The sequence below is a fragment of the Phalacrocorax aristotelis genome, chromosome 1, assembly GCF_949628215.1.
Source record: "Phalacrocorax aristotelis chromosome 1, bGulAri2.1, whole genome shotgun sequence".
NCBI classification, from domain to species: Eukaryota; Metazoa; Chordata; class Aves; order Suliformes; family Phalacrocoracidae; genus Phalacrocorax; species Phalacrocorax aristotelis.
In genome coordinates, this window is record NC_134276.1 from 202,680,532 (window position 1) to 202,702,801 (window position 22,270).

General features: G+C 39.3%; 1 protein-coding gene across 4 annotated transcripts in view; it reads left to right on the forward strand.

Moving 5' to 3' along the window:
- The window catches only part of LRRK2 (leucine rich repeat kinase 2), a 72,743-nt gene extending 53,934 nt beyond the window's left edge, over positions 1-18,809 (forward strand). For 2 of the 4 annotated variants that reach the window (XM_075081346.1, XM_075081345.1), the window contains 16 exons: positions 219-365; positions 519-710; positions 1,209-1,355; positions 1,693-1,793; positions 1,967-2,157; positions 2,830-2,990; positions 3,807-3,977; positions 5,848-5,948; positions 6,601-6,795; positions 7,810-8,003; positions 8,285-8,357; positions 9,160-9,344; positions 10,782-10,934; positions 11,688-11,896; positions 15,013-15,087; positions 17,022-18,809. In XM_075081346.1, the coding sequence (XP_074937447.1) occupies positions 219-365; positions 519-710; positions 1,209-1,355; positions 1,693-1,793; positions 1,967-2,157; positions 2,830-2,990; positions 3,807-3,977; positions 5,848-5,948; positions 6,601-6,795; positions 7,810-8,003; positions 8,285-8,357; positions 9,160-9,344; positions 10,782-10,934; positions 11,688-11,896; positions 15,013-15,087; positions 17,022-17,143 (2,417 nt within the window). In that variant the 3' untranslated portion in view covers positions 17,144-18,809. Of the gene's footprint in view, positions 1-218; positions 366-518; positions 711-1,208; positions 1,356-1,692; positions 1,794-1,966; positions 2,158-2,829; positions 2,991-3,806; positions 3,978-5,207; positions 5,300-5,847; positions 5,949-6,600; positions 6,796-7,809; positions 8,004-8,284; positions 8,358-9,159; positions 9,345-10,781; positions 10,935-11,687; positions 11,897-15,012; positions 15,088-17,021 lie in introns of all 4 variants that reach the window. The other 2 variants (XR_012658639.1, XR_012658638.1) reach the window with 2 other exon arrangements.
- The last annotated feature ends 3,461 nt before the right edge of the window (positions 18,810-22,270 follow it).

A 22,270-nucleotide genomic window follows, 5' to 3' on the forward strand; every position in this document is an offset into this window, starting at 1 on the left:
TATACCTTGCAGAACCGAACAAGAGTTGACATATATTCAGCTTTTGTGGGTCTTATTCTGTCTGCAAAGTTGAAGCCTTTTTTTTTTTTTGTTATTTAGGTAGGCATAAACCTACAATCATAATTAAATATTTAAAGTACCATGAATTATTATGAGTATTTAAAAATACTTCATTGATATTGGAGATCATATTTTTAATCTAATTTTGTATTTTCTAGAGCGAGCTCTTCGTCCTAATAGAATGTATTGGAGACAAGGCATCTACTTGAACTGGTCTCCTGAAGCTTATTGTCTAGTGGAATCAGCACTATTTGACAACAACCCAGACAGTTTTTTGAAAATTACGGCACCTTCTTGCAGAAAAGGTTAATTATTCCTGAGCCTGATATTTGCTCCAGTTTGATGGGAGCTTGGTATTTTGGTTTGTTGTGCTTTTGCCTTTGGAATGTAGAGTTTAGCTTTGTAATTACAAGTATGGCAGAATGAGGCTGTAATTTCCCTCTTTTGGTTTCTTAAAGGGTGCATCCTTTTGGGGCAAGTTGTGGATCACATAGATTCTCTTATGGAAGAATGGTTTCCAGGTTTGCTGGATATAGATGTATGTGGTGAAGGGGAAACACTGTTGAAAAAATGGGCTCTGTACAGCTTTCAGGATGGTGAAGAACACCAAAAAATACTGCTTGATGACTTACTTAAAAAGGCTGAAGAAGGTATATATTTATGCCATTTGAGGTATATAGAGTTATACCTGTATGTAGATAAATATTATACATCACCTCCTTTATAACATTTCGGTACTTCATGTTATTTAAAAACCTTTCATTTCTGTAAGAAATAGTTACGGTGTAAGTCAAAAGCAGCTTGTTCTTTTTTTTATGTAAATGCTGTCTGTGTAAGCATAGAATATGTGACAGATTGCAGCTACTCTGTATATTCATGTATAAATGGCAATAATGAAGAGAATAATTTTGTCATGATACCAAAAATGCAACTTCATTCATGGAATTAGTTTTCTCTTCCATCTCATCCATCTCTATATGTATGTTTATGCATGTGTGTGCATATATATACACGCACACATATTAATTTTAACTTAGGCACGTTGAACATATGCCCTCACAGAGATCCACGTACCTTTCAGTGCCTTTTGAATGATGACTACCTTTTTTTTTTTTTTTTTTTTTAATTGCCTCATTTATTTTTCTTAGGTGACCTTTTGGTAAATCCAGATCAACCAAGACATACCATTCCAATAGCTCAGATTGCTCCCGACCTGATATTGGCTGATTTGCCTAGAAATATTATGTTGAACAACGATGACCTGGAATTTGATGAAGCTCCTGAATTTCTCTTGGGTAAGCATTATTTTGTAGGGTTTTTTTACAGAGTTTATGTAAACTAATCTACTAATCTGAAATCAATTCTGCAACATACGGAAAACATTTTAGAGATTCTTTTCTGTGGAAAGGTATTTTTTAAGGTATTCTGAATTTCAGGTTATTGAGTTTTCAATTTTCCATTAACTTGTATGCTAGGACACTGGTTTTTATGTGTTTATACTACTGATCATTAAGCTTAACACAGTAGATGATCCACATGTTTTAAAATTCATCCCTTTCAGGTTTCTTTTTTTTGAGAAATTGTTGATATTCCTTTGTTTTTAAGATTCTTCTCTATTTTGTCTTTAAAAAGGTGATGGTGGGTTTGGATCTGTGTACCGTGCATCCTATGGTGGAGAAGAAGTTGCTGTAAAGATTTTCAATAAACATACTTCCCTCAGGCTCCTAAGACAAGTAAGAAATATTGCCTTTTTTTCTGTAGTGCTGCTCTTGGAATACCAACCCAAGTGAAGAGCGGAAAAAGCTTAAGCAAAGTGCAGACTTCACTCCCAAACTTTTCTGAGTTTACTTCAGAGCTACAGAGGTTATGCTGTTTGCAGTATTTCAGCTGATTTTACAATTTACAGGAGCTTGCAGTGCTTTGTCACCTCCACCATCCCAGTTTAGTGTCTCTGCTGGCTGCTGCAATCCGTCCCCGGATGCTGGTGATGGAATTAGCCCTTAAAGGATCTCTCGATCGTTTGCTTCAACAAGACAATGCAAGTTTAACTAGAACACTTCAGCACAGGATAGCTCTACATGTAGCTGATGGCTTAAGGTAAATGTGACTTCTACATTGCTGTAAAAACAGGATACAGCTGCAAGTAGGATATACTGAAAACGAAAAGCTTATATTTTCTTATATCTCAGGCAGAATATTCCCTGGGTCAGACAGACGCTTGTATTTTTATAATTGATTAGCTGATGTATAACACAAACTTTCATTAGCTGTTTTTTTCTGCTAACAAGTGGCGCTCATTATAAGTAGAGAAATAGCAAGAGCTCTGGGTGGAATTTCCATATGGCTGTTGGTTTCTTAATAAAATTTTGAAGAAATTAATTCAGTGCATTTTTTAAGTTCTGAAAGTCCATTAATGTCCTCAGGAGCTATTGAAGAGTGACTGTAAAATGACAAAACCTGCAAAGGAGCTCAGGGACCAATGGAGCTTAAACTTCTAAGATTCAGTTTTCAAACTGCCAGTAAAGCTTCAGATCAGACTTGGTACTAAAATACTGCAAAATTTATGTGCCAGTAAGTCGTATTTCAGGACAATTCTAAAGTCAATATCCAGTAAAGTGGTGTCATGTTGGAGACGTTTTACATTCTTTAACACAATATTTAACATTTGAAAGCATGATATACTGTTGTGGGAATAATGCATTCAGTGTGTGTGTGTAGATGCATCCCTGAATTGGGAGTGTTTTCAATAAATACTTTTTTAATTAACAGGTACCTGCATTCAGCAATGATTATCTACCGTGATTTGAAGCCTCACAATGTGTTGCTTTTTACCCTATATCCCAATTCAGCTGTTATTGCAAAAATAGCTGACTATGGCATTGCCCAGTATTGTTGCCGAATGGGAATAAAAACCTCTGAAGGCACACCAGGTAAGGAAAAATGCACTGTAAAACAGAGCATTATGTTAAAAAAAAAGCTAATAAGTTTTTTATTTAGTCTGTAAGAAGAAACTCAAACCTATACTCTAGTCAAAATCACAAAACGTAGTCCTAATCATATTGCAAATTGTGATGCCAGATTTATAGCTCTTGGCCTTTCTTCCTATACATGTTTTAACTCCTTTTAGAAGAATCAAGGAGTATACTAAAGCTTTAAAAAGAGAAGAATTCAATTACATGCATTCGTTATGACTTTTTTTCTAACCTGTTTTAGTATGATTATAGGGATATTGAAGTTATACTGCTAAAATTATTTGTTGTTTTAATTTTCAGTAATGCATAGGCAGATCTTAATTTTTTTTAAAGGCAATAAATACCTGTCCTGTCCCCTGACTTTAGAGAGAACATATTAGCATCCATTTTAAAGCACTGAACAATTTGACAACTTTGAAAAGTGCCTTTAGGTCTTGGAAATTGTACTTGAAGGTGTGGCTTCAAGTGTTAAATGTCGGGCCTTCAGTAAAGACTGCAGACTTGCCCTTCATTTTCAGTAGTCATTGATAAATGAATTATTTTATGTGTAATGGTGCAGGAGCTCGGTAACTGATGTACTGTGCCCTTCCTTTATACTGATTGCTGATATTTTTGGAGGTCTGCCACTTGCAGACTATTGCCAGCCCAGAAATAGTGTGCCATTTTTGGTTTACTTCCTGTGACATTTTCATGAGTAAGTGTTTGCTCTTTAAAGGATAAAGATGGCTTCAGCTTGCTTTGAATCATAACTATTAATGAATGATTTATTTGCAGGATTTCGAGCACCGGAGGTTGCCAGAGGAAATGTTATTTACAATCAGCAAGCTGATGTTTATTCATTTGGCTTGCTGCTTTATGACATTTTAACAGGAGGAGGTAGAATAATGGAAGGCTTGAAGTTTCCCAATGAATTTGATGAATTAGCAATACAAGGAAAGTTACCAGGTATGCCTTGTTAAAGTTTTAAAATGAAAGCAGACCATTTGTCCTGCCTTCTCCAAAAATAACACCTCTCATATTTGATGTTGTATCTGACAGTGATCAGAGGAAGAGACTAAATAACAGCAATTTTTAGAAGCTTCTCCTAATTTCACATGGTCTTGAAATAGTGAGAAGTAGGCGTCTATTCAAGATCACGTTGGTTATAATTTCATTGCAATTTCAAGGGATCTAGCTGGTTCACTTTTTAAAGAAATAGATGTTTTGTATACTTGGGACTTGATCCAGACCTAGCTAAAATGGATGTTGCTGAAGGTACCTTCTAGTAGCATGTCTGAACTTGACCCTTACATATTACTGTGATAACACATATCATGCACTATGATAAACACAATTCTACTTACACATAATGTTTAAAAAAAACCCATTGAGAACCTGCCTATCTTAAAAGCTTTAAAAAAATCCCTTGAAATCTTATTTTTAAAGAAGTGCCACTATCTTATAAAAGCAGTCACCTCTAATGGTTTTTAAATAGGAATTCCCTTGTAACTTGTCAAGAGTGTGAAGTCCCTGCCCAGCTATGTAACAGTCTTCATATTCCATCTGTGTTCTAATATGTAGTTGTTGGCTCCTGGAAGGGAGGTTAATCAGGCTATCAGGCTGAACGTGATGTACTCAGCTGGACAGTGAAACTCAGTATTTGGCAACTTCAGCGTAAGGAGTTGTTGAAGTTCACAGTGCTACAAGCTTAATGCAGGGCATTCTTGGTTTTTGCCCTGCAATAGCGGATATACTCATGAAACGTTCTTTAAGACTTAAAAGTCTCTCCATCTAGGAATGGGCAGCAGCTGTACCAGTTAATCTGGCATGGCTTCTCCATTAGGAGAGACAGAGAGGTCATACATTTTCCACTCCTTAAGGAGAATAGTCCAATTCATAGCTCAGGCAGTTTAAACCCCCTCCCTAAAGAGGCCATCCCAAGAACTGATGACTAAGTATCTCTTGAGTGCAGCTGTCCATTTGGCCATTTTCTGTATTATGAGCCCGATGAAATAATCAGAAGTATTTAGTTTCTGGAGATAGCACAGTTCCATCTGTGCACATGCTCATCATTTATATGTTTCCACCAAAAAAGGGGGCTGGCTGAGCTCTCAAGTAAACAATGCCTATCATTTGCTGAACAGAATATGTTAATTTGCAGGTATTTATAATTAATATTACCTCTGTCTAATGCAGGACTGGAATATCTGCGGTGGATTATGATGAACTAAAAGGAAAAGCAATACAGGCACCATTATTCACGAGTGATTTGTTCTTAGAGCTAATAGGTCAGCACCTATAGTCATAAGATACATATTCAAAGCACTGAGTGGGAATTTAAACTTCCATGTCTCATAAATACTATATGGAGTTGTTTATTTAAATTGCTATATTTATTGGAAGTTCATCTGTATTCCATATACTCTGCCCAAACACAGAAGAGTAAATGTGGAGGAAAATGTTCACAGGAATTGAAAAGATTACAGACTGAAATGACATTCCCTTGGACGGCCAGCATTCATCAGAACACAGCTCACACACATCTGTGATTCAGTCCCAGGTATAGGGACATTAAGAAAAGGTTAAAGCAAACCCCATTTGCTTTAACTGCTTTTAATGAAAAGGACTCTTTCTCTAGCATTTCATGCTCTGGCATTTAATGGCAGATGAGCAATTCCAAGCTGTTCACGCTGACATTTTACCGAAAAGTATGATATTTCTTAGAGCAGCTCTGTAAGAAGTTAGATGAATTCTTAAAATAAGAAAGTTATTCAGAACTCTCATTTCTGGACGATGATAAAGGCTTGTTAAGAAGTTATCTAATTTTACATTTTAGATCCTGTTAAAGAATATGGATGTGCCCCCTGGCCTAAAGTTGAAAATTTAATTAAAAAGTGTTTGAAGGAAAACCCTCAGGAACGACCAACATCTTCCCAGGTATTACTTAGTGTATTTATTTGTATTTTTGTGATAGATGATATGGTGAAGTTGTTGTGCTTTCTAAAATGGAATGGGACATTTAAGTTAGTAAAAGGCACGGGGGTTTTTTTCCATTCTTCTTTTCTGGAACTGAAACCGCCATGGACTATTGCCTGCTCTTGCCATCCAGGATAAACTGTTCCATTGAAATCTACTAACCATTTATTGTAGCCTGCTGTTTCTCCCTGTGTTGCGGTATAGTGATTGTAGCAAAACAGGATTCCGGGACTAGAGCTATGCAAAAAGGGCTTTGTTATACAGTATCAGTGCAGTTAGCCTACACTGCTCCATGCATGGGAGAGGAGGAACAGCAGCGTGGTTCTGAAACCTACTGTCTGTTATCACACAGTGCATTGCTCTTTGAAATGGGTGAAATTTTCAAAGATGCCTTAACCCCATTGACTTCTGAAATTTTAAGAGAAAAATAAGAGTCGACGTGAGGGTGTTCAGTGTACAAAGACTGCTCATTAATAGTGGTAGTACAAATGAGCAAACCTGCTGAGATACTATGTCCATATTCCATAAAACATTGTTATCCATTGCTTGTTATTTATTTATCACTGTACCAGCCATTGTTATTACCATGTGCATGCTGTGGCTTTCTTTGTAGGTTTATGAGATCCTGAATTCTGCAGAGCTTATCTGTTTGATGAGGTATGTTTCAATACCCAGCACGTCCACAGCAGAGTGCATGGTAGCTGCCAATCAAAGCTGCAAGAAGGCAGGAGTCTGGATAGGCAATGGGAACACAGAAAAAGCACAACTTTCCTTTGTTAACCTAAATACAGATGGACATACTTGTGAGGTATGTGGGAAGTTGCCATTTATTCTAATTTTTGGCACACAGATGTATTTCAGAAGAATTAATTGCATTTTAGCAGTAGAATATTACTTCTGGAAAGCTAAACTTTGAGAGAACAAAGATTGCTCATAAGTGAGTCATCACTCTATCCATGAAATGAAGCAGATATGCAGTCAAGGTTTTTCCTCTCTTCCTGCCATCCAGCCTGAACTTTCTCATAATAATGTCTTTCCACTGCTGGATTCCTTTCTTCCCTTCATATGGAAGCTATTTTTAGCATGGAGGCTAGAACAAGGAGAACTAGTTATACAACCCTTTGTATCTCTACCTTCCTTAACAATCCAGCTAGTCTCTTAACAGTTCCTCTCTTCCCATGGATGCCACCTCCTTGTGCCACTTTGGGTGATACCCTCCAGCTCTTTTAATTTGCTTCTTGTACATCTCAGTCCTGCGCTATCAGAAAAGGGAAAAGGTTTTACCCAGGCTTGATGCTCTGTGATGAGCATGTGTGCCAGAACTAAATGTGACTCATCATCGAAGTTGTTTAAGTTATATTTCCATCTGCTATCTGTTGACCATGATACATTTAAATTGGTAGCTTTGGTATAAATTATATGGCTTATTTTTCTAAAACTGAAATGAGAAAAGGAAGTATTAGACCAGTACTTTTATTGTTAGCAATTAAACTGAACATACATTGCAGTGTAGTTCCATTTGCTTAATTCTCTGATGGCTTTCATTAGAACAGAGAGGGAATATTTTTTTCAGCATTCAGCTTAGAGATTTTCCTGTGTACTGTTTGAGGGGCCCTTCCCAGCACTTTGAAGATAGATGGTACAGTTGAAGATGTATTCTGCTAATAGAGAAATAGATTTCTTAATGGGGAGATTAGGCCTTGGGTCTGTCCAGGGTCTGACAGGATTGTACTTTATTTTTATTACCAGCAATTTACTAGCATTTACTGTTACTGAAATCGTAACCAGGTTGTTTTTCTTTTTTTTTTTTTTCCTGACTCAGGATATCACAGATAGTAAAATCTTAAGTTTGGCCTTAGTGACCCTTCCTACTGAGAAAGAAAACTGGATTGTAGCAGGAACCCAGTCTGGTTCTCTGTGGGCACTTAACACAGAAGATGAAACAAGAAGGCATCGTCTGCAGAAAATGTCAGATTCCATCACTTGTTTGTACTGTAATTCTCTTTCAAAGCAAAGGTATAAATGAATTTTCAATATTTTGGGTTACATTTTGAAAATATGACTAAACAGAAAATGACATCTGTACACTCATGCAGTTTTGTTCAGGTAACTGCTTATTTCACCTGTACTTTCACTTAATTTTGCACCCAGTGAAGCTGGAGACTACATTCCTGAGCACAGGTGGTTGTATTTGCTTTTAGTGTTCAAGGAAAGTCTTGAAATAGCAGAGCTACTCATTTAGATTTTTCATACCTGATGAAGGCGTTTCTAGAATTCATTATTTTATTTTATTTCAGCAAACAGAAGAATTTCTTCTTGGTAGGCACAGCTGATGGCAAACTGGCAGTTTTTGAAGACAGAGCAGTAAAGGTAGACTTGTTCTTTGCTGTCTGTTCTGCAAAATACTATCAGTACTACATAAAGCAACTACCAATAGTAGCTTTATTTCATGCAGCTTATTTTTTAATTGCTTCTCTAAAACTAAAAGTAGTTTTCTAGTGCAGTCTTAGAGGAACTGCACCTGTTTTGCCAGATCTGTTTTAACCAACAGAGTTAAGAGGGGGAAATTATTTCTCATTACAGGACTTTGAAAGGCCTGGCAAACTGGCTAAAGAGTGACATTAATGGTTGTTATTAAGAATATTCTAACAGTTTTAATCTCCTTTATTTCTGTTATAGGCCCTTTTTCTTTTCATTCACACTAACTTACACAATATACAATTTAAACAATATTGTTTAAATTTTCTGTAGGTTAGAGTTCTGCTCACAGAACAGATAAACGCTGGGAGCTGTTTATATCAGCTTGTTTCTGAGGGTTAGCTCCTACCTTATGCAATTTAGAGCAGTTATGGAATTGCAGTGCATTGCAGAACTAGCATATGGTCCAGTGTGGGATGTCTCCAAGACACGGATGTGACTTTCCATCCAGTTCTTGAACTGTGCCAGGGGTTGCAGAATGTGTCAGTCTGAGCTCTGTCCCATTTCCGCTCACACAGGCTGTTTTCTCATGAGACCAAAGCGCTTTTCAGTCTCTAGCATTCTGCTAAGGTACCATAATGGTTCAGAAAATCTGACTGTGTAAATTTAATTCAGCAGGCTATATGGCTTTGTTTTAACAGTTTCTGAGCGTCTGTATGCTCTTTTCTAACGGAGAGTATCTTTTTTCTTGCAGTGTAAGGGTGCTACACCTTTGAAGATACTAACTATCGGAAATGTTAGCACACCACTGATGTGCTTAAATGAATCCTCATACTTCTCTGAAAAAAATATAGTCTGGGGAGGCTGTGGAACAAAGATCATTGCCCTAACTAGTGATTTCTCTGTTCAAAAGCTCATTGAAACAAAGACAAGTCAACTGTAAGGTTTTTTTATTAATTATGTTACTTGGCACTTTTATTGTTTCATTGAAGATTTCTGGCAGTACTTTGATGTAATGTCTTGTTCTAGAGCTCATTCTTTGAGTTCTCTTGTTTCCGTTCTTTTCCTTCCATAACATAGATGGAATACAATGTGCATTGTATTAGTAAGTACTATGTAAGCGAACAATAAGATCAGTGAGTAGTGTTTGAGGTATTCATTGCTGCTTTTAAACAAGGGACATGCATTTTTACTATATAAAGGGTTTATGAAGTCAGTATCTATTCAGAAAATGTATAAATGCAACTGGTCAGTTTTTCTCCCCCAGTTGCATTTGTCCAGGCTCTGTTTGTTTAGCATCATACACATACTTAGTATAGTATTTGTCCTTACATGTTTGTCAGTATGATATGTGTGCATATCTTTGCCCTATATAGTTAAATCATGTACGATTGCTGACTTCTCATTATTTAGAAATCAGAAACTGAAATTTTTGGAGCATCTGATAGAATTCTTACATGGGAAAATCCTGCTCTGAAGTTAAGGGGAATTTTTCCTGAGCAGGAAAAACAGTGTTCGATTTTATGCTAGTAGAGATCTTTATTCTGGGAAATTAATTTGCTTTGGAAAATAATGTGTTAATATAAAGCAAGAAACTAAAACTTCAGTAAAATGCATTTCAGTGGCAAGATGCAAAATATGTCACAGGAATAATTTGAGTTTCGTGGAGCCAAAACTGTATATGGTTTTGAAAATAAAGTTGTCAAAAACAAAACATTAGGGAAAGTAGCAGTGTTACTTAGCGTCTGCTGTCAGGGACCTGTGATTTTGAGCTGTTCTTCAAGATGAATTGAACGGTCAGTGAAATAAGCTAATGCTGTTAAATTGCAGGGCCAGTACTATTTTGATACATGCAAGCATGATAGATGTGGCATGAGAGACAAATTCATATGTGGAGGAAAATAGTGAAAAAAGGCTGTCAGTTGAAGTGAAACGAGCAGAGCAAGGGTGAGCTAAATCTCACTGATGCATTTTAGGCTCAGTCATCTTTGTGTTGAGTGACCCTTTATGGTCTTGTGGGCCCTGTGAGAACTATCGAGTGTCTCCAAACTTTGAAAGACTGGCAGGAGAAAGGTGGAGTTTGCCCTGCCATGATGTGAGCATATGTGATTTGAGCAGATAGATGGGAAAAGTTTATTCATACATTTTGGGCATTAATGTGCCTCCAGGGATATCATCAGCATAGCTCTATTACTGTGAGAATTTATGTCGAACTGTAGGAAGACTATAGCAAACCCTTCCAGCTGTAGCCTGGCTCGGTTTGGTTTCAAGGCTGAATGATTCTGTAAGAGTTAGAGGGAAGTTAACCCCAGTCATAATAGTCAAGTTTTCCTACTAGGTATTTTCTGTGTATCTAACTGGAGTTCTCTCTTCTAGGTTCTGTCATAATGCTTACAGTGATGCAAACATTATTTCAATAGCAATAGACAAATCCATCTATTTGGCAAAGAAAAACAGTCATTTTGTGGAAATCTGGGACAAGAAGACAGAAAAACTTTCTGAACTAATTGACTGTGCACATTTTCTTAAGTAAGTGTTTTATTTCAGATTGATGGCCCGATGCATAGAAAGCTGAGTATCAGATTGCCTTCTCTAGCATAGTACCTTAACCTGCTGGAGGTAAGGGATTTGCCCAGTTCTTTGGGCAAACGTGGAATTCCTTTCCACTCTTTTGACCTGGAACTTCCCATACAGAATCTCAATTTTTAAGACCCTTATTATATTTCATGATTTGTCTATGATTTCACAAAAATTCCATTAACTCTGCTCAGGAAAGAAGAAAGTCTTTTGCTGTCCTTCAGGAACTAATGCTTTTACATCCAGTTACTTCCTGCATTCCTTGAATAAGAATGTCTTCTTTCTCCATTGCACAGATTCAGTAGGAGATCAGAGTTTTATTAACAATGACAGTGATTTTCAGTTGCATTTAAGTTGTTCCTCTTCCCTAATGTGCCACATCCATTTCATTTTCATGGTGAGGTTAGGAGCAGCTCTAGGTTTGCTCCTCCCACTTGACAGTGACATTATTCTCCTGCATTGGGAAGGAACAGAGAAGTATACCTGCCTCCTTTTTAAGGGTCTTTTGAAGCAGACCAGCTGGGTCTCAAAAGTCCAGTAGTTTTCATCCCAGTTTGTTTCAAGGCAATCGGCTGATCAGCATAAGATTTTTGCAGCTTGTCTTGATGAATGGTTCTTTAAAAGGCTGGTATTGAGAGAGTTGGTTTGGCAGTTGTGGAATAGTGTGCCACAAGATTTTAATACAGATTCTCTCCATACTCATAGGGACAAAGTGGAAAAACTAAATAAGGAATCAAAACATAAACTGGCTTATTCTGGAAGAGTGAAGACAATTTGCCTGCAGAAAAACACTGCACTATGGATAGGGACAGGAGGAGGACATATCTTCCTGCTTGATTTATCGACACGTCGTCCTGTACGAGTTATAGACAACTTTTGTGATTCTGTTAGAGTCATGATAACAGCTCAGCTAGGTAAGTAAAACCATCAGGTGAGGAGTACTTTGAAATTAGTGCCAAGTTTAGGATTGCTGTCTCCTGTTTGGCATGGTGTTCCAGAAACAGATTAGCATTTTCCGTGTTTTGTTCATTCATTCTATTCCACTGCTGTCATCTTCAGTCAATGTCAGACACTCTGGTGTCATAGTTGTGCCCACATAAAACAACACCTCTTCCCTGGCTTGTCACTGATCTGCACATGGAGACACCCCACCTTCACTGTGTCCTTGTGCCGTGCTTTAGCACAGCTCTCACTTGTCTTCTCTCCCTAGTCTTCATCTTGATCTGTGTCTGCTTGTGTTCTTTCTCCATCTTAAGTTTTATGCTTCTGACTTCTCTCTCGATGGAGCTTGTTAGGTTTTAATAATTTTTCTTTAGTTGCTTGTTGCCTGGTTTTGTTCTCCCATCCTTATTCAGGAATGGTTCTTTTGGGTTTGGGTCACAGGCAGATCACAGCAAAGCTGGGAAAGCGCTACACACTTGGACTCAGGGTGCAGACTTGTACCTATGTGCTGTTCCTGTCACCAGGGCTGTAGGCAGACACTAGTTGTGGGTTTTCAGTCATAATTACAAACAGCCAGAGGAGAGTAGTTGAATATATGGGCCACTTCTTGGCTGTTGTAATTTCCTTCACGTGTATACTTTCCTGTATCTATCCCAAAAGTAATAAAGGCCATACAAACTCAAGAATTCATTGTACTGCAGTGATGGGAATGCTTAAAATACACATTACTTCAAAAAGTACTCCGTGGCATAACGTGTGGATTCCCATCGCCTTCCACTGTGTTTTGAAAAAAACTCTGGAGTTGCCTTGTCAGTGTGATTTAAAGTGTGTTTGCTGTCAAAAAAGGACTCTGAAGCTGTTGTTGTGGACCGAGAAACCCACTGTACTCCTGCTGGCAAAATTAATAGTTGCAGGCTGTGGATATTTTCTCATTACTGTCACAAACTTAATTTGGGGGCTCTTTTTTCCTTTCTGGCACCAGAAGTATCCACAGACTACAGTTAGCTCAGAGTGCTGACAGTGTTGTATGAGTCAAAAAAACTCCATCTTCCTCTGACTTGCCTTTGCCTGAAACAGCAAGTTTGTAGAGTCTGTTCAGTCTCAGCTAAGAGTGCCGGCTATAGAGTCCAGTTTCACTAGCACAGCATTTTCAGTCCTAGTCCTGATAGCTACAATATGAGTACTATAAAGGCATGTTTTATTTTTAGCATTTTGTAAAGAATACTTACTATGAAAACAAAATTTTTGCCTCACTTATTACTGTCATTGATAGGGAAAGTATATTATATAGAATAACACAGTGTGACTTAAAAAGGCTTGGGCCTCATCTTTTTTTGTTTCTGGTCACCTCAACATTTTTAATCAAAATTTTCTGTATAGAAAAACTAATACCTCAAGTGAAAGAGTTGAGCTGCATTTGCACAAATCTCAAGAATGGCAGGTAGGATTGATACATGCAGTTTGATGTGTACTTTTTTCTTTTGATCATTTTTCCCAGCAATTATTTATAAGGGTTGGGTTTTTCCTAAATTCAAAGACTTTGTTTTCACTGGGATTTTCACAGAATCAGTGAAAATGGTACTGAGGCTGCTGAGCAATTCTTCAGTAGTAACGCATTGCTTGTGTGAAATGAGAGAAGATAAAGGGAAATATTTTTGTATTAAATAGTTTCATTTAAGATAGAAATATATATTATCAATCAGATGCCAATATTTCAGGAAAAAGAGATTGCCAGACTTTGAGACATCCATTTTCATCTGTAGTTCATCTATGCATATGGAAATAATGTCTTTTTCTAATTCTCTAACCTAACACATTGACATATAGTAGACGTGAAACTTACCAAAGAGAATGATTTAGATGTAAATCTGTAGTTTATTTTGCAAGTGAAAATTTAGACTTCTGTATAGTAAGGAAGGACCCTAGTCTGAATAAGAAACATTACACTTAAGTCCCAGTCACTTATTTTATGGAGAATGGATAGGACTGGTTGCAGAAAAAATGGAAGTGATGAAAAATCTGAGCACGGAAGATGGGTATGACCAATTAGAAAGGTTTGATGATTCAGAAGGAACATATCATGGGAGGACACCGCAGCGTGGTCACACAAAACTTTCAGGACTGTAGCTTTCACAGTAAGCCATATTCCAGTCTATTTATACCCAGAAACTGACCCCTTCCTCACCTTTACTCTGGGGGAGTGTGTAAGACTTTGTGTACAAAGAGGTGTGGGGAGGTGTGGGGTGCAGTGCTGCAGATGGGGTGACTGCGCATGGAGGTCAGTTCCTTCCCTGGCCTGATCCGTGACCCAGGTACGTAGGCTGGGTCCTGTGTTCCTCCACTAGCGTACAGCCAAGGGCTCACTGCCCTTGTTGTGCTGCCAATGGGACAGGGAGCTGCTGTGGCAGAACACCTAGCAGCATCCGTCTTGCAAGACATTTATAAACATGTCTTGTTGGGAATAAGTGGGAAGCTGGTACTGAAACACTGGCACATTCAACTTACCCCTCTGTGATCCAACCACTCCTGTCTTCCTAGTCTTTTTTTGCATTATTCAGTAGGCACCTTCCTATGACCCAATCCCTAGTTCTACTTCCCTGCCAACTCTCCTTTCCTACCTACGTGCCATCATTAGTTCAGAACACTTTCAATTGTTTGTATCATATTTGGTTGTTTCATTTCTTTCACAAGCAAACTGATTACTGGCACTTTCTGTTCCTGCTGTGCACTGGGACTTCATTTGCAGCCTATCCCTTCGCTGTGACATCTGTTTCCTGTGACTCTACTACCTCTGCTTGTGGCATATAATATAATAGGGTGCTTTGTTCCTGGGCTTGTTCAACAGGCTGGCCAGCTGATCCAGTGCTTACGCCTGTGAACCCTCTTAAACCCCTACATTAAAGGGAGACATGAACCATATTGTTTTCATGTCTGGATTTTTCATGGTTAATGATTTTGAATAAAGGGTCCAGTTGGCTGAACCCTGCTTTCTGTCCTCTTAGTGGCATGATGTCATCTACTCTTTCTGTCTTTAAATTATAAAGAACCCATTAAAACTAACATTTGACAATGTATTTCTTTGGAAAAGGGAGTCTCAAGAATGCGGTCCTGGTTTTGGGATATTCCTACAAAAGTGACACCGAAGACAACAAATACCACAAAGGTACCTGAACTGTGTTATATTAATTTGTATTATTAGTGGAGCAGACACTATTACACTTGCCTACCCACTGAGAGTGGAGAGTCGATGATTATCATCTGATATAATTTTGTTGAAACATCATTACTAGTTTTTGTTATCTTTTGCATTTCTGGGCTCCATACAAACCAACAGTAACTTCCAAGAACAGATCAGAGGAGGCCACTATTTGAAGTATATAATATAATTTGCTCAAAAACTGTATTTGGAGAGTAAATGTCATTGTCTAATTGGAGAATGTATCAAATGGATTTCCAGAGGGGTCTATGCTAAGCCAGGAATCCTCGGTGTTTTCATGAATGATGTGGATGAAGGAGTAGTGAGTGTGCTTTTCAGATTTGCAGACAATTTTCAGCTAAGACAAAGCCATAAGCACAGTGGAGGGCAGGATTAGAATTCAAAGTGACCTTGACAAATAGAACAAATGGCCTGAAAGGAAATAGGATGCAATTCAGCAAGGGCAAATGGAAGACCTTTTACTTAATTAGGAATGATCTGTTGTACCAACACAAGGAAATGATCAGCTGAAGCAGCAGTGCGCACAAATAGGGTTATAATTGATCGCAGGCTGAACACGAGTCAACTGTGTCACGTTGCTGCAGAAGAGGCAAACGCCATTCTCACACCAACTGAAAAGTGGTGTCTGTAAGACATGAGCTAATTCTTGCACTCTGCTGAGTGCTGATACGGCCTCTGCTGGAGGAGCATATCCAGTTGGGACATTCTGAATTATTTGCGCTATTAGGAATAGTCCAGAGGAGAGAAATGCAACCTGTGAGGAAATATTGCAGGAAGTTAAGCTGGTTAATATAAACAAAGCTGAGAGAGGACATGCTAATAGGCTTCAAATATGTAAATAAAGAGGAAGGGAATAAAGACTACTACGTACTCCCTGTGGGTAGGATAAGGACTAACCAGTTTCTGTTACAGCAAGGGAGATTTAGGTCAGACATGAGGAAAAGCTTCCTGACAATTAGGATAGCGAAGTGCTGGAATGCAAAGATGGAAAATCTCCATTTTGGGGGTTTTCTAAGAACAGTTACAGTTGATGCTCTGATCGATGCCCCCTTTACCTTAATCTCATCCCAGTTTCAGTGACTCCTAAAAATGCGGCAGTGACAGTATAAAGTTAAGGGTGGCAAGTGTAGATGAGCTGACTGCTTGGAGTAAAACAAGAATCAAATTTACAGCAGTAGTTTTTATATTCTGATATTCCCTGATTATTACCATAAGAACACCTACTGCCTTTTTAGCCTTTTTATTTTATTTAAGAGTGCCCTTAATTATACAGAGAGGAATCAGAGACTCCCAGAAACCTTGGGGCCTTAGTTCATGAGCCCCTACTCATGCAAGTGTTCTGAATTATTGCTTATTCCACTAAAAGCAATGTGAAATTTTTCATTAATAAAGAGTTGTTTGCATGAAGGGTGATTGAAGAGGTAACCTTTTCCAGTATGCTCACTACCTTACGAAATCAGTTTTCATGTTTAGTTTACAGTGAATGGGTTTTGAGTCCTGTGAGCATTTAGGGTGTATCTGCTCCAGAAAAGAGAGATGAAATTCTGTGCAGGCGCCTCAGTACTAGTGTTAGCTGTAGCTTATGGCCCACAGGCACCAGAAATAATGGTTTTTCAAGTGCTTTTAAATGGTACACTCTATAAGTTTAGGAACTGGAATCCAAATCATTGTGCAAGTACAAACAGCTTGAAACCCATAACTGCATTACCTCACACATAAAGTGTCATATAACTTGTTTTCTAGGTCCTAAGCGTTATGCTTCATTCAGGTAATTTACGAGTAATTAAAAAATAAGCAGATGAGCAAAACTGCTTCTAATTATGCAATAATTCTTCGCTGATGCAGTTGTGAGGGGTTTTTTTAATTTTTTTTTTTTCCAGAATTACAATCCTGTGTGTCAGTGTGGGACATTAACCTGCCCCATGAAGTGCAAAACCTGAAGAAACATATAGAAATGAGACAGGAATTAGCAGAAAAAATGAAGAGCTTTTCTCTGGACTGAGAAGTCACCCTGCAAGTGCCATTCTCTCTTCTAGTCTTCCATCCTAACTTACTGTACAGTATTTACAACTTCTTGTTGCTGGGGTTTTTAACTGAAAACCAGGAAGAAAACTGCCATGAGAGAGGCAGTGGGTATTCATAGGATACCAAGAAAAAAGGAGAAGTAATTTGTAATATTTGAAAGGACAGAAAACTACTGAGAATTTTTGATTCTGTTATCATGCTTCTGCTGTTTTCTTGTGAAGTTCTGCTCTCAGCAGCTATGGCTCAACTTCAGTCTAACATTGGTCATCTGGTGTTTGACCCCAGTTAAACTGGGAATAAGGCAGGAGACTGTAAATGGGTCTTATTTACTTCATCATCTCTACAGAGTTGACGCTGTAATAAGAAGCAAAATTTAAGCCTCTGTGTGTTTATTGCAGTTTGCATGTATGAGTTTGCTCTGATGATTCATGTGTTAGTAATAAGTCAGAGCTCATGACCCTGAGTATATGAAAGGAAACATTATATTTTATATAATAGCAGTGTTTAAAGGAATGTATAGTGACTGCATTACTCCTTGAAAACAACAGGCAGAATAGCCTTTATTTCTTCCATGAATAATTTACATTTTTTCATTAGATCAGAAAAAAACCCAAGTTGTACTGCAATCATAAAACAGCTCAGAATTCAGAATTTAAATACACCAACAGGCTTCTGCAAGTTAGTGTCTTCTTGCAGTGCTGCAGGCTGCCTTGTTCCAGGAGGTGTAGGCACCTCGTTATGAACATCATTACCATTCATGTACGGCTGTTGTACAGCTCACTCAAAAGCCAAGACAAAACACAGGGTGACAGCTCTGATCTAAATGCTGCTACAACTTACACCACCAAGAAAGCAGCATGCTGCTGTAGCCAGACTGGTAGTTCTTAGTCCAACTTGCTGTTGGCTTATCTGACTATAAAAAAAAAAAAAAAAAAAGGAACTTCCACTTTGATATTTCTAACATGCGAAGTTTCCCCTTATTCTTGTTTTAGTTTATATTTTTATTTTGGGGGGAATCAGGGGAACCTTGAGGAGTGTAAGAACTGGCTACCTCTTGCATGTACCTACCAGCATTTGTTGTCACACTTCAGTCAAGAGATGCCTTTTGCTGCTCTCTGGCTGTAAGTCCAAGCTGCTTCTTACAGCCTGCACTGACCTGCTCTAAGTGCGTGCCTTATTTCTGGCCATCAGAAGACAGATGCCTTTTTCTTTTTTTGATACCAAAAGAATCTATAGGGCGCTCCTGAAGTCTCAAGCAGTGGCGTATCCAGAGCCATTCCTGAGTCTATGGAGCTGAACAAGGTTGAGCAACCAAAAAAGTCCTCATTTCCATTTTTATAGTTTTGGAGACATTACATACTAGGACAACAGCATTTATTGTGTCCAGCTGTTCTATTTTCTGCCATTTGTTGAGTGCACACTCAGGATTTCTTTCAGATATGCACCCCAGTTTTTATGTATTCATGTAATCTGCATACTGAGAATAATTTGCTATTTATATGGGATTTTATAACTCAGAAAATATATATTATCTTATAACAAATAGTTTTTAAAAAAATAGAATATATGTATTGTGATTATTTATAAGTCATTTTGAGATGTAAGCCTTAAATCTTTTTATTAAAACTGTGCTTTGTTACTAACGTAGTCTACTTTCTGATCACTGAATTTCCAAGGATGAGCTTCTGTGTGCAGTTTCTGTGGAGCTTAATCCCTTACATCAGGACGTTGCAAGATCCCGGTTCTGCGGGTTGTGTTGCCACAGCTGCAGTCCCAAGTGCTCTCTGTCTCACAGTGCATGTCCTCAGCCCTTTTCCATTCCCCAGGTTGCTATCTACTTACTGTTCCTTGCAGCCTCTCCCAGAGAGGGGAGGTGACCTGTAAGCAGCACTGTCCCTGCAGTCGTCAGTCACCTCTTCCGAGATTCTCTGGGAAAGAATGATCTGTAGAATGAATCGAGCCTACAGGGATAGCAAAGAACAAAAGAGGCAACAGCAACCAAGCAAAAGCCAGGAGGTCCGTACAAACATGATGAATTTGGCCACTCTTGAATTATCAGTGGTGAGAGTGTAAAATAGCATAACAGTGGTAACCCCCTGTGAGCATTTAGCAATCAAGCACTCACACGGAGCACAGCAATCCAGCTGCAGCCTCCCCAAACACTTTTTAGTACTATAAGAAATGATTTGGAGAAGATCCTGCGTTGGTGCTGCTTGTGATTCTTTGCCGTTTGGTACAGTCTAGCAGTGCATCTCTGGCCACCCTGAGCCCTGTTCGGCTCATGCCGCGCAGCTGCCCGGCTGCCGAGCGTGGCATTTCTTGGACAGGATAGTAACAGGGCGCTGCCTGTCAAATAAAGCGGACAGCCCTCAGCAGCCATCTCTTTCCTGAGCGTGGGAAAGCAGGGCAAGGCGGTGGCTGCAGACATGTTTGGCCAGAGGCTGGAAGGCAGCAAGTGTGCAGGTCCAGTTCAGAAGCGCTCAGGGCCTAGCCTCCCCTTCCCAGCTGGGACGTGCCACCCCAGGGAAGAACAGCACTTCTGTGCAACAGCCATTTAAACCGGCGCTGTAAGGAAGCCTTTTCCCAGAAATGGCTCTAGTGACAAACTGTAATGGGGGGGGTGGGGGGTAATGTGTGACTTTGTGTTCCCTCTGGTTTTAGTGGAGCTGTTTGGAAACTGGTGGGATGTGATGACTTAGAACTATAAGCTCTACCTGATGTAATGGTTCCTGTATACTTAGGATAACATCCAACACCTGAAAACAGAAAGCTAACCCTTACCTCACAAAAGAGCCTGTTTGCTCATGGGAACCAAGCACTCTGGTTTGGCTGTGATTTAACACCTGAGCTGGAACTGGTAATTAACCCCATGTTCCCCAGAACTGTGCAGCTATAGTATACTGGGGTTTAGACCTAAAGACAAAGAGACAAACTGTACAGAGTGAGCTGAATGCTTGACTAGATATTGAGTTTATTTTTTTTTCATCTTTCCCCTCCTGTGCGATTGACTTTAATTAGGGTCATTCTTTTCATTGGTTGCTTGCTCTGATGTAGAGCTGGTTCAGCTGTACATTGATCTTAACCTTATTTCTTTTACAAGCAGCTCCTGATTAATCCCACTGTAAAGCCTGATTTCATGTGCTTTCTGGCATTCCTCTCACGCTGAAATCTCATGCTTCCTCTTGTGTCCCTTATTATTATCCTATTACTTCTTTATGTACGACTTTGAGGCACAACTGAGACGTGTAATGGAGGAGAGAGAAGGAGGCCTCCTGGCCGTGAGTGGGTCCCCAGACACAGACGCTTGTCATTACTGCCACCCATCCCCCGGCGGCTATATCCATTTTACAATGAACTCTTCAGATACCAGGGAGATGAAAAAGTAGTAAGGGAAAAGAATGAGGCTCAGTGAATGAGGAAGAGACAATGACATTAATGACATTAATATTCTTCTATCAGTCTTTCAAGTAGAAAAGCATAAAAACAATTCTTCTCACTTATTTTCTGGCCTTTAAGTCCTTCATTAAGAAATCGGAAAAGAGCTCCCATTATCTGTCTTAAGAGAACCAAATTTTATGATCAGCACTAGCAGTTGTTCTGGTTTTTCTGTCTAAATTAGTTCTTCACCCATATTATGAACTCATCCCAGGACTGCACTGACCTGCACTCTCTGATACAAAACCTTCTTCAAGGCCTTTGAACAAGTGTAAAACAAAAAAAAGTGACATTTATTGGCTGGCCAGTGCACTGTTTTGTTAACTTTTTCCAAATTTTTTTTTCATTTTTGGTTAGGTAGGCATGTGTCCTTATAACAATTTTATCAGTTTATAAATACAGAGTGGCATAATCACATGAGAGCAGAGAATCATACTTATTGCATATCTGTATTTTAAAATTCATGATTTTAAGAGGGGAAAAAATAACTCGCCAGATGTATTACTGTTTTATTAGCAAAGGGAAACCTAAAAAGAAAACTAGTTTAGCAAACATTTAGAAGTAACGGAAGTGAAATTTCCAGCATTCACCTTCAAGAACGTTCTTTGCTGTATTTGTGAGCTGTGCAGGAACTGCACGAAGACTGCAGTGCCTGTGGCTGTGGGCGCCTCAGTAAGACTCCGCACCACTTACACTAGGTCCTGTTCAATCAAGTAACAAAATTGCAGGGATGATCAAATTGTGAAACAACTCCCCCACCCCACCGCCCCGCAGTGATCTTATGCTGGCTGGTACCTACCATTTACATGGTTTGTTTAGACTGAGCAGTAAACTGGAATTATTTTTTAAAAGTTATTTAAAATTATGATACACCCATAGGCTGATGGGGAAAAAAAAAGAAACCACAGTGCTTTTTTTTTTAAAAACTAGCTTAGTATGATTCTGCTAAAGCCAAAATGAAAGTAGATATAAGGCTTCTTTTTCCCTTTTCTTCTGTGCTGCTTTCATTTACTTGCAGCCTGAGAAGGCGGCAGGTGAATACTGTGAGGTTTGTTAAGCCCTGCCGTCAGGCCCTACAAAGTGACTACGTAGCCAGAAGACAGTTTAACAAAAAAAAAAAATAAAAATCCATGCTACGTCTCGGGTGTATGTAATCATTTACTTCACTTCCACCACAGCCCAATGACCTGAAAATTTAAAGTGGAGAGAAAAGGGGAAAGAAATTAAACTCTTTTTCTGTGGCAATTCCAGTGTTTTTCCTTTACTGCACCATTTCCCCCGCCTTTTGCTGCGCTTCTCCCCGTGCACCTCTTGGCGCTGCCTCCCACTGCCTGGCTGTGCCTGGGCGAGGGGCAAGCCTGGTCGCTGTGGTGGGCTTTCACCCCACTCCCATCCAGCCCAGAAACCCAGAAACCATTTGGGGGCGGGGGGGGGGGGGAGAAAAGCTGATGGTATGATAGTGCTCAACAGCAGAGCCCGCTGCCAGCCCAGCCCAGCCCAGCCCCCTCAGCTGGGCCAGGTACCCCGCTTTGGCGCTGCCATTGAGCCCCCCAAGTCCGACCCCTGCAGGGCCGGCCCCAGCAGGGAAGGCAGGGCAGAAAACAGAACCGTGCAGTGCCCAGGCAAACCCACGGCTCTTCCTTCCTTCCAGAAGACACCAAGGAGGGGA